The following is a 12,480-nucleotide window of genomic DNA, read 5'->3' as shown; positions in this document are numbered from 1 at the left end:
TAACAAGGGGGAACCCGTTACACAGCCAAAGCTGTGTGCTGAACTGGTTGCAAGGAGAGCACGTGTCAACGTAGGCCTCTGGCAAGGGAGACGTGGTCAGGGATGCTAACGGAGTGTGAATGATGGTGGAATCCTCTGCCGGTTTGACCACGCTGAATTTACCGGTGACCCATGTGACAAAGACAGCAATGGAGCAGGGGGCTGGCTGAGGTTAGCGGCTCACAAAACACCTCCAAAAACAGGCTACCACGAGCAGGAAGCAGCTCAGATCCATGGCACAGAAGCTTCACCGTTGGCACAGCTCCGGGGACCATTTTGAAGTGCTTTGGTGCCCAACAGTGCTCCAGCCACTGCCCTTTGAGGCCACTGTCAGTGCTGCGTGTGAAAGAGGAAGAAGAGTCTTGTGGTTAAGGCCCCAGCTGGGGAGCCACAAGACCTGGGGTCTATTCCCAATTCTGTTTATTCCCTTTGTGACCTTGGGCACGTCATGATCGCTTTGTGCATCAGCTTCCCCAGCTGTTAAACAGCCAAAAGGTACTTTCTTCCCACCCTGTGTAGGCTGGAAGCTCTTTGGGACAAGGACCATCTCTTGCTCTATGTCTGTACAGCCCCAAGCATAATGCAGCCCATATCTCAGTTGGGACTTCTTACCAAACTGTAAGTCGTGTATCTGATGGAAACCATTTCGAGCCAGGAATGCTGCCGCACCCCTAGTTACAGCACCTATGTACACACTCGGAGAAGCTAATATGGCAGCCAGCACTCTTATAGCAAATCCAGGGAAGCCCCTGTAATCACTTTCAATGCAGTGTCTTGGTTCCAGTGGTTTTATTTCAAAACTGGAACTCAATTTTCCCATTTGTTTTACAAGTTGCTTAAATAAATGTAGTTATTCTACAGAACATTACACTTCTCCCTACTTCCCCCTATTTACAAATCAACATATTTGCTTGTAGATCATTTGCTACCCCCTTTCCCGCTTACCCCACCCCCAAGGCAGAATGGGAACGAGCAGCCAGCGGGGAAGGGCTCCGAGGCAATGCGTTGCCTCTGTCTGATCAGCTCGCCGAGTCTTTCTGGAGAAGGAGAATGGCAGCAACCATTTAATATCTGGACGCTCCCCGTCAGTTCCTTGGGTGTGCAAACAGCGCAGGTCCATTTCAAACTCGCTACCGAAGAAAACCCTGCCTTTCTCTGCAGCACAGGGTGCCCCCTGTTTGTATAATGCACAGGCTCATCTGTATGTGACCCCCCCGTCTAGGCTGGGCTGCTGCAGCAGGCAAATGAAAAACCCAAACTAAATCGAACCCCTCCCGCTGTCCCTTCCAGATCATTTGAAAGCAGAAGTGGCTGTAAGCATAAGGGGATGGGCAGCCAAAGGCTCCCCTCCCTTCCCCCAATGCTGCTTTAGGAGCACAACTCTTAAGCAGGTGGTGCAGAAGGCTGGCCCAGAAGACCCATTATTTGCCTTTGCAAGTAGGGGGGAAGGGAGGAGAGGGGAAAAGCTGGGAGAAATGGCCACTGGAAGGGGGGGAAGATGAGGACACATTTTGCTGGCTCAGGAAAGAAGCCACCACAGAAATGCCAAAGGAACCCTTAAGTGGGACTCAAGGCCTTGTCTACACACACAAGTTGTGCTGTTTTAACAACACCTGCAGTGTCCTCCCTAGGGTGGACTCTGTTAGACTGGCAGACAGATGCTTACACCATATAACTTCTTCCCATATGGGAAGGGCAGTAATATATAGTGTTATAAGGCACCTTTAATAATAACTAGCTCTTATATGGGGCTTTTCATCAGTAGATCTCAAAGCACTTTACAAAGGAGAGGTCGGTCTCATTATGCCAATTTTACAGATGAGGAAACCGAGGCACAGAGAAGGGAAGTGACTTGCCGAAGGTCACCCAGCAGGCCAATAGTAGAGCTGGGAACAGAACACAGGTCTGCTAAGTCCCAGTCCAGTGCTCAATCCATTTTGCCACACATGCACACTAGAGGTGTACGGGTGTAACAATTTCAGTTCAAATAAAAATGCACACCCCAGGCCCCAGCCCACCAACTGACATAATTATATCAGTACTACATTGGTGTGTAGACCTGGCCCTCTGCCCAGGGGGAGTTTCATCCAGCCATCAGTACAAATTTTTTGTTTTAAATTAAAACCAAAAAGCATACCAGCCAAACACTTCAGTTATTTTGTCTATGAACACAGTAGGAAACAGCCCTCTCTTTTCTCCAGCTCGCTCTTCTTCAGCGGTTAGGTTTAATAGGCCGTAGTCAAAAGTAGCCCCTGATTTTCAGTGCCTTAATTTTGGGGAGCCCAACCAAGCAGCGGAAATTTTCACTGACTTCTAACAGAGTAGAGAGGGCCTGGTCCTCCTGAAAATGAGGTTCCCTGGGCATCTCCAGCTGGGGACCCAACCACTGGAGCACCCAAAAAAATAAAAGTGACCACTTGAAAATTTGGGCCAATGTCATATTTTAAAAGCTCGGTCTCTAGGGGATGGAACTGATTGAATTTGCCATGTTAGCCAAAAGGTGCATTTGCAATCGTGTTCCTCTTAGCACTGGCAATAGAATGTACAAGGGTTAGCCATGATTGGGATTCAACCAGGAACTTTCATGTTGGTGTATGTGTGTGTCAGAGAGAGAGAGAGAGAGAGAGAGAGCATGCACGTGAAAGAGAGAGAATATGCATCAGACACACATGTGCACGTTACCAAGAAGCCATTGACAAACTGGGGGAAGTTCAGAGAACATAAACACAAATGATCAGGGCCTGGGGAGATGGATTTAGAAGAAAATACTAACAGAACTCCACAGATACAAGCTGGCTAAGAGATGACAGAGGCAGGAGGATTTTATTCCACCCCTCAAGCAGCTGTAGGATTTTAAAAACCAAGAAGGAAAAGGAATGATTTAGGGTGGGTCCCATGGCTACAACTAGGAGTAACAGGATAAAATGAAGAAAGAGAAAATATGGGCTGGCTATCAGGAAAAACTTTCCAACAGTCAGATGCAGTAGGCTGTGGAATAATCTCCCCTGGGGAATGGTGGAAGCCCCCTAGTTTGGGACTCAAGTGGACAACCCCTCCCCCGTAAATTTCCTGCAGTGAACAATCTTGTAATAGCAATGGAGAGGGACCAGATAGTCGGATAGGTCTTTTCCATCCCTGACTGGTGTGTGTGTGGGCACGTTCTCTGTGCTAGCAACAAAACTACCTTGGTGAGATTTGTCATGTACAAGGTCACCTCAGAACGTTACTAGCTTGCAGTGTCTTGTTTGCAGAACTCAAGGTAATTATCCCTGAAGGGAAGTAATCGTTTGAGGTGACCTTGACTACGTTCCAACACTGGCAACGTCTAGTCCTTTCCATCTAGGAAATGCCAGGAGATGCTTTCATTGTTGCACAGCTAAGGGAAGAACAATATAAATCAAAGCCATGGATTCCTGTTCCAGGAGAACCACTGCATGTTACCAGACCCAAGCGGGAAGTGGAAAGTCCCGATCCGACTGCAGACAATGGAGAGACCGGCAGGCGAGTATTTGTAGGAGTTAAGTGAACCAACCACAAGCTGACAATGGCAGAGACTGGGTACTGCTGACCCGAGAACAGATCCCTTAATGGCACTGGTGTCTTCGGCCTTCTGAGCTCAGAGCATGAGCCAGATCTAGGGAGCGGTGAATGTGTTTGGTTGGGACATCCCCAACGCGGTTGCCGGGCTGGTGGAGTTGCTCATCGTTCAAACCATTCTCTGAGGTGCCAGGGGGACAAAGGACAGCCCAGGTCCATTGCTGGTGATGGATGGAGTTGGCGACTTTCGACTGGCACCAGTGAATCGGATGCTGAGGTGAGGGGCACGCCAGAGAGTTGACAAGAGAGTGGGGACAGCCCATGGCTTTGGGCCATGGCGATATGTAAACATCTACGGGGGCGGTCAGAGATCAGAGCCAGGGCTCATCAGCAACGGCACGAGCATCTCCATGAGCCACGGCTGCACTGGTAGGCAAGGACACCCCACACAGAGGGCTGGCCTCCACCCTGTGACTCCTCAGTAGAAAGAATACTGGTTCTCAACCGCCCTGGTCCTGCTGCGCGAGCCGTCGCTCTCGTGGTAGTCCTCCACGCTAATGCTGGGTGACTCCAGCAGGCGCTCGGTACTGTTGCTGCGGCTCCGGGCGCTGAGGGTCCCCTCCATTCGGTGGTACAGAGGGTGGCCGGTTGAGGAGGAAGAGGCGACAGCCCCCTCCCCAGGCGATGCGGGCTGGAAAGGGCCTGGCACAAAGCTGGAGAAGTAGGGTTGGGATGGGAGGTCGCTCCTGCAGCTGGGCTGTTGGGAGGCAACAGCTGGGGCAGGGCTGGCATCTGCAAGGTGAAACACAAAAGAGTCACGTGCCCGGAGAAGGCACGAGGGCGAATGTTTTACAAGCTGTTCGGTGCTGGACTGGCAGCCACGGAGAGAGGAGTTCTCCGTCCCCAGGGCACATACAGCACAGGGACGCTTGCCCCGCACAGCCCTGCCAATAAGCTTTGCACTCATATGAAACCTGTCATCAGAGGGTCTCATGTGGTTTACACAGGTGAGTGTCATTAGCCCCAAGTGACAGGTGGGGAAACGAGGCACCTATGGGGTAGGTGGAGGGGGTCTTGTCCAAGGTCACCCAGCAAGTCAGTGACCATCAGGACTTCAGATCTGCTGCAGATCTTCCAACTCCTAGACTCTAGGTGGCGTGGTCTCTCCTAACCTCAACCAGTTGAAATATGGAGCCAGGTCCTGGGAGTGGCCATGCATGCGAGGAAGGGCAGAGTGGTACTGGGATGGGCTGCTCTATCGACTAAGGCGCTAGCTCATTGTCTTTGTCCATCTCGCAGCGCTTTGCAGACTCCGGCTCGGCCTCACAGCGCCCAGGCCGGGCAAGGAAGCAGGCGGGATCACCAGAGACACGGCGGGTAAGTCACTACATGCAGTCAGCGGGCGAGCTGAGAAAGACGTCAGGTCTCCCGAATCCCACTCCAGCACTTTAACCGTGGCTCCTCGCTGCAGATCCCCCAGTGGTTCAGACTCCAGTGCTCGGATGCCAGGAGCTACATCCTGTCCCTCCCAGCCTCTCCCTCTGACCCGAACGAATCTGCTCTCAGTTAATTTGGGTCTTGGCCAATATGGAGACAGCCGCCCTCTGAGTCTGCTGCGTGAAGCCACGCAACCCACATTGCCTGCAGGGGGTGAGCGCAGCTATGCGCCCTTCCTTGCAGGCCTCCGAGGGCAAAGGGGTGTCTCCTGCCCAGCCAGGGGTGGCTCCTTCTCCCCAAGCACAGGGGCACAGTCCCTCCGCTCTCATGGCGATGCCCCAGCCTGCCCCAGATACAGCTGGGACAGCACCGGGCTGCGTAGGCCTCACCTCGGAAGCCCTGTGCGTTGCTAACACAGCAGAGGATTGAGACGCTCGTGCAGCTGAAATGCCTCCAAGGGGAAAGGGGAGCACAAAAATCGATGGGGCCAAGAGGCGAGGGGGAGGGAGGGCAGAAAGCGCCAGCGCTGTGACTTTGCCCCTTCTACCTCCAACTGCACAAGCGCTCTGTGGGTCTGGATGGGACGTGCAGCCTATCACCCCCCTCTCCCCAGTCGGCCCCAGATGGGGACCTGGAACAAGATCAGGCCCATCACTTTTGGATCATCTTGAGCAGATCCCCCTTCACTGCAGTAGCGGGGTGTGGGGAGGCCAGCAGCTGGTGCGGGGACTCCTGGCAGCACGTCCCCATCAGAGGGATTGAGGGGTGTGGGTAACAGCCCAGAGGCACGGGGACGCTGCACAGATCTGGTGGCTCCCCAGAAAACCAGGCAGGTCTTGGGGGAAAACCAAAGTCCTTGGGGGACTGGACTCACCGGAGCAGTAAATACACACACTGGCCCCCAGCATGCTCTTCCTACAGCTCATGGAGATGGATACACACACAGAGCTCCTTTAGATTTTTTTATATATGGAGGCAGCACCTCTAGTGGTTAGAGCAGAACACTGGACATTTGTAAGGCCAGGTACATGGTTGTCAGCTGGGACTGAACCTTGGACCTCTGGATGCGAAAGCCCGCACCACTTCTGCCTGAGCTAAAAGGAGCTGGATCTGCTAGCCAGGGCTATAGCAGGCTCAACCTCTATATATGGCCGGGCCACCACCAGAAGGGGCACATCCACATCCAGGATGCTGGGTTTCTATTCTAATCCCTTGCTGTGTGACCCTGAGCAAGTCATAATCTCGCTGACCCTCACTTTGTCTCTCTGTAAAATGGGATGATAGACACAGACCCACTTTCATACCATGCTTTGAGATCCCTGGATGAGAGATACCAGACATTATGTTGTGGAAGTTCTCTCCAGAAATCCACCCCAGCCCATATCAAAGGGTGCCAGCCTGTAAAGCCAGCTTGGTCCTTCTAGCCAGGGAATCTTGGACACCACCATTCCTGAGCTGGCTGCTGGTCAGAAGAACTCAAGGGCTAAGTGACGTGCTCCTAGCCCCACTCCCCAAGGGTCAGCATAGGGGCAACACCTTAGAATAAGCAGGACAGCTTTTGGGAAATGGTACTGGAGGAGAAAACACGAGAGAGTCTTTTTCTTTTGGATGTTTGCAGGGAACTTGGTGCAAGCAAGTTTCTCTTGGAGACGGCCCTGACCCCAAGTCCTAGGATCGCATCCGGATATGAGCTCTGACCCATCTCCAGCTCTCCTCACTCATGTCCTGTGCAGGATCAGGAGGGATGCTGTGCTAGCCGGGTGACCTACCAGAGAAGGGGCCCTGTGCCACAACGTAGCTGCGGAGAGTGATGTCAGCTGAGCCGCCGGACTCCAGGGGGATGGGGTGGGTGTGGAAGTGCCGCAACATATCGAAGATGGTCTGGAACCAGAGGTGCTGCACATGGCACTGGCCGTTCTCATTCAGGGATAGCCGGAGGTGCTGCAAGAGAGGGACGCAGTGAAGCCGATGGGCCGAAGGGCAAGTCCACAACTGCCGTGGATGCTGACCCAAGTGTTATTTCTGCCACAGACCGTGCACATGGCTTGGTTCCTTCATGTGCTGGGTAGAACGTTTACAGCTCCCACAATCCAAAGGCTACTGGTTATCTACAAACAAAATTGTTTTTTCCGCTTCGCTAGCAATTTGGCTCAAAACAGGAAGATCTCACATTTCAGAGCCGATTGAAACTGATTGGCTGCCAAGCAACAGTTGCTATGACCCATTCAGAAAGCGTCTGGTCAGGGAAGCTGGCCTTTTGGGTTACCAGCAGCATGAAACAGAAGTGTTCTTTGAGAAGAGGGGGAAATAAAAAGGAAAGCACCTTTACCAAAAAACACTGGAATAGAGGCTGCACAAAGAGAACATCCAGCAGAGAGCTTCTGCTCTGGGACCTTTCATTGACACTCACCCAGCTGCATGCAAGTTAAAGTGCAACTGACTTGCAGTGCAAGACATTTGCTGGGAAATCAAAGGCTAGTTCCCACTTTCTGCAGTGGAGTGGCCTGTTAAAATGTTCTAGTTTCACCCCTACGGGGCAGTATTCCTTATAAACACTGCGCATTTAAATGCCCTTTCTGAGTTGCAAGTCCCTCCTGTGAAGCGTGAGGTTCCTCTGTGCAGCTCCTACCAAACTCGGGGGGGGGAGGGGGCGGTGTTTATCAGTAAACAATTATGTTCTAAAAATAAAACAAAAAATATGTATGCAACAAGAGCTTTCTTTCTTGGATCCTGAGAGGTGCTGAGCACGCACAATGTTCCCTGAAACCAGTTGGAAGAGAGTGCTCAGCATCACTCAGGATCAGGCCTGCCATGACTTGCCAAGGCTAACACTTGCCAGGGGGACATCCCCTTCAGCCCTGCAGAGTTGAGAGTGCTCAGAGCTCCCTGAGCCCTAACCCATTTCAGGAATGTGTCCCTTTCCCCATCACCCCAACCCAGGGCTTAGCAGGGTGGTTGCTGGAACAAGCACCCCCCTGCCATGTCTAATAAGAGAGAGGATTTGCATTCAGCTCTGCCACTGAAACCTGACAGGTTTCTACTTCACTGAACCCCCTCAGACTTCATCCACAGCACCATTCAGGCGAGTGCCTTTCGCTTTCACAAACCAGGCCAGGAACCTGTGCAGCCAGCACCAAAGGGCTAATAGATCTCTCCATGGGAGATTACCTAGCGGCGTCACCAAGGGGAGAACTGATGCCTCTTCGCTAGAACACGGACACTTGCAAGAGTTATTGCTACCATACCGAGCCACTCAGGCTGTCCCAGCATTGAGGGCCATCGATGCCAAGCAGAAACAGAAACAGAATAAGAATAAAAGGGAGGCTTTTAATCCAGTGATCTCAAAGCACCTTAGAAAGGGAGCCAAGTATCAGCCCAGTTTTGCAGAGGAGCTGGACAGAAAGGGGTCAAGTAACCTGCCCGTGGTCACTCAGTGAGTCAGTGGCGGAGTCGAAAATAGTCTGCAGATCTCCAGAGTTGTCCCCTGCAGAGTCGCATAGTCCGTGCTTAACCTGGGGCACGTGAGTCATACACCGCATAAAAAGGGGTCTGCGTTAGACACACACATAAAAACAGCCAGCAAGAACAAACAGGCTTTATATTTAAAAAAAAAAAAAAACAGGCCTTGCTCTGATCTTCCTATTGTGCTGTTCCTGGCAGGCTGGCACTGGGATAAGGAGCTGCCAGCATTGTTTCTTTTAAAGCCTTCCTGCCTTAGCAGAGCAGCAAGCGCTGTCAAATCTGCGAGATGCATTTCAGTGGCTCAACATTTCCACTCCCCCAGCTTCATGTTCGGAGTAGCCAGACTGAGAGCCCTAGATAGCTGCTGCATTTCTCTTGGGTGGGGGGGGGGGGGGAAGGCGGTTAACGCTCGCTTGGGAGCCGAGCCCGGAGACTAAACTGCGTGGGCTATTGGCAAAGTGGGTGGTTTGGGGTCCCCTTGGGCATTTTATTCTCTATTCATTAGAGCTGGTCTGGCAGGGCCCGCTCTGGCAGCATCTTAAGCCAACAGGAAGCTTTCACTTCCTCCGACATGCTAATCCTCCAGGGCTGCTCTCAGTCCTCTCCCTGCACGGAGCAGCTCATTCACTCTCCTCTAGCAGCCTTGCTTCCCACTGGCTCCCTGGGCTGCTCTAGGTGGCTAACATCCAGCTTCCTTTAGAGCCCCCCAGGCTTCTTTCACAAGGGGTTTGGTAGCCCCAGTGTCCTGGCTACATTCCAATTCTGGTAACCACCTGACAATCCCTTCCTCGCTTTCGACTGGATCCACGACCCTCACATCACTCTCTGGGGACGTCTTCACTGCAGCTAGAGGTAGACATACGCACACTAACTTTGATCAGGCTGTGTAGCTGGGGCAGCGCAGGTGGCAGGAGGGGCTAGCCACCCTGACTACCATCCCGTCTGAGACCTAGGCCCGTACTCAGGCCGTTGGCCCACCCTGCAGCTACATTGCTACTTTTAGCGTGCTAGCTCAAACAAAGCTAGCACACGTATATCGACTCAATGTACCCTCCGTACTAACCTGTAGCTCAGTATTTCTGTGCCCTGTTAAAAGGGGTCAGCGTTCCACCCCAGAGAGAGCTGCATTTCAGTGATGGTGAGCTAATCCCTGTTCATTACATAGGTCTCCATCTTGCTTTCAGATACAAGGGTGTCACTTCCACTGAAATCAATGGGAGCTTTGCCTACAGAATCTGGGGGCAAAACTGATCTGTAGTGTTGTAGCCCAGTAGACTGGGCACTGGACTGGGACTCATGACACCTGGGCTCTATTCCCGACTCTGCCATTGGCCTGCTGGGGGACATGAAGGAAGTCATGTCCCGCCCCGTGCCTCAGTTTCCCCACCCGTAAAAAGGAGATAATGATACTGACTTCCTCTGTAAAGTGCTTTGAGATCTAACAATGAAGAGAGTGAGGTAGTAATAGTTTGTGGAGTGCTTCCAATTCTGGTAACCACCTGACCATCCAGACCTCTGGATGAAAGGCCACACATAAACGTTAGCTCTTTTCATTCCCTCTTATGCAGCACAGAACTAAAGAGACGGAGAACCACTGTCCTAACTTGTTATGCAGCATGGCCGTGTGTTTTAAACAGCTGCAAAGGTGGCCACATTTCAGCCACAGGTGGAATGGATCTTTGTGCATCATTCTGGGATGAAAGGCACTTTCAAGGGTTGGAGGATTATTCATGTTTGGGGATCTCGGCAATCCCAAAAAAGCCCAGTCAATAACGACACTTCCGAGCATCTTTTTAGAAGTCAGCAGAGCTATCCTGCTTCCGAGCCCCACTGTAATCAGACAGGTAGGCCAGAGACAGGCCTGCTCGCTACATATTGGACTGACGCTGAGAGGTGGAAAGACAAACTAGGGATAGCATCAGAGAACAGTGGGTGAGTGCGGCTAGTGCAGTTCTAAAACCATTTAAATAATAAGCATCACAATGGCACTTGCCTTTGCTTTCCCCTGAAAGTTAAAAGTCAGCACGTATTCGCCTGGTCGAGTTTCACTCTGCCGAATGACAAACAGACCGTGACTCCTGGCCCCACCGAAGAGCACCAGCTGGGCGGCTTTGATCCGTGACAGCGTCCCGTGGAACCAGGGGAAATCTGAGAGGTTGATCTCCGCTTCTGTCTCGCTTTCCTCCCCTGTACAGTTGGAAAGGGGCAAAAGAAAGGCAGTTTAGAGAGGGAAATGGTTGTCTTTTGAAAGGGACGGCAGCAACAGTGAATAGACCGCAGGGCTCTGGCAGAGGACGTTCTGGCTATTCCAGAAGGATCAGGATCATATGCTGGGAAGATGACGTCTGAGTCAAATACAGAGGATCGTGTTGTAAATGTGCACCTGTAGCTAAGCAGGCTGGCTACTGGGTGCTCCACTCAATTCCACTGAAAGAGTGGCCAGGCAGGGCAGAAAAAGGATTTCTATATTAAACCAATGGGCTCTTCTGGCTGGGAGCAGCGGGGCAAGGTTAGAACTGAGTACACTCGTCCCTCCCTGCCTGCCTATACACACCTGTCCCCATGAACACCCCTTTAATTCCCCACCTCCACCCTTCCCCCTCACACCCTTCTCTCTAATCAGAATGCAGCAGTTCTGCTCAGGGTTTGCTCAAGAGACCCACGTTGCATTGCAATGGGATTTTCCCCTTTTCTTCTATCAGTTGTGCCACATACAGCAAATCAGCTGGAAGGTGGCCAACGTGGCTACCTCCCTCCCCCCGCCCCCCGGAGCCTTGCTGGTACCTGCTAAATGACTGCTGGTGGCTGGTGACTCCACGGTCTGCAGGAAGTTTTCCAGTGGTACATGGGCCAGGTGTTCCCCCAAGGAGTCCCTGGCCCTGCCATGCGGGGGTGAGATGACAGTGGCAGCGGTCGGGGTGGTGGTGTGGGTGGCAAGCACAGAACATCTGTCTGGAGTCCTGTGCACACCTGAAAGGAAGGCAAGCTTTAACGGCTTAAAGCTCAGAGTTTCTCTGCGAATCAACCCACAAGCACCTGTCACGGACCCACAAGATCGGTGCTACGCCCTCAACTTTGGAGCAGTCTCTTCGGGGAACCCTTCAATGGGCCAGACCCACAAGGGGTCTCACTCCTCCTTCAGGGCAGGCCATGCAGCCTCCCAGGACTGAACCTCAGGGGCTCCAACACTCCTGCTTCACGCCACGAGATCTGCTCAGCGAGTCCAACTGAGATCGACACCTGGTAGAGACCTGTCCACCCACCAGGGATTCATGCACCTCACCATGTATTTACGGGGACACTCAGGCAGTGTTGTCAACACAGGTGGGTTTATTAGTCACCTGGAGCACAGCAGAGGAAGTCCTTAGGTTAGCGCAGAGGAATGAGGGTTAAAGCATAGCCTGGTCTGGCTAGCCCAGAGCCCCAGCCAAGCTGTAAAACTCCATTTTCCGGCTCTGTCTCTCGCAATCTGCCTTCCTTAGCCCGTTCCCAGGTGAGTGAGCTCCCAGCTTACTCCAGAAGCCAACACTTTATCCCCCCACCTCACACCTTCCAGCCCTTTGTTCTCAGGCTGGGGTCTTTGCTCAGGGTCCCTGCTGACAGGTGGGGGAACTGCATCTCCCTCTGGGTTGCTGCTTACTGGGTCAATGTCTGGTTGACTGGGTTTTCCATTGATACAGGCTTGATTTGTCTCTTGCTATAGTGTCAGCCTTGGCCAGTTCTTTTCAGGGACACATTCAGGCTCAGGCAGCTAGGCAAAACACACGCACACACTCTAGGTCACTTAGCCTGCCCTCAGAGACAGCTTGGTCCTTTCCCCACCCTCACTGGGTAGCCATGCAAAATATAAGGGAAACTGAGGCAAACAGAGGATTCATAAAAATATTATAGAAAATCCCCACGTTGTCAACACCACATTCAGTAATAATGGACGTGGTTATTGTCCTCTATACAATCTGCTCCTACTAGAGAGAGAACGGTAGACAGTTGGCTAGTTTAGTTTGT

General features: G+C 52.2%; 1 protein-coding gene across 1 annotated transcript in view; it reads right to left on the bottom strand.

Moving 5' to 3' along the window:
• Positions 1 to 342: 342 nt before the first annotated feature.
• Positions 343 to 12,480, bottom strand: part of SH2B2 (SH2B adaptor protein 2) — a 68,404-nt gene continuing 56,266 nt past the window's right edge. The window contains exons 6-9 of the mRNA XM_074975058.1: positions 11,260 to 11,445; positions 10,469 to 10,662; positions 6,783 to 6,954; positions 343 to 4,368 (exon numbers count right to left, since the gene is read on the bottom strand). Coding sequence (XP_074831159.1) covers positions 4,055 to 4,368; positions 6,783 to 6,954; positions 10,469 to 10,662; positions 11,260 to 11,445 — 866 coding nt within the window. The 3' untranslated portion in view covers positions 343 to 4,054. The remainder of the gene's footprint in view (positions 4,369 to 6,782; positions 6,955 to 10,468; positions 10,663 to 11,259; positions 11,446 to 12,480) is intronic.

Source organism: Natator depressus, chromosome 17 (assembly GCF_965152275.1).
Source record: "Natator depressus isolate rNatDep1 chromosome 17, rNatDep2.hap1, whole genome shotgun sequence".
NCBI lineage: Eukaryota > Metazoa > Chordata > Testudines > Cheloniidae > Natator > Natator depressus.
Note: the sequence above shows the minus strand (reverse complement) of the source record. Positions and strands in the feature narration are given on the sequence as shown.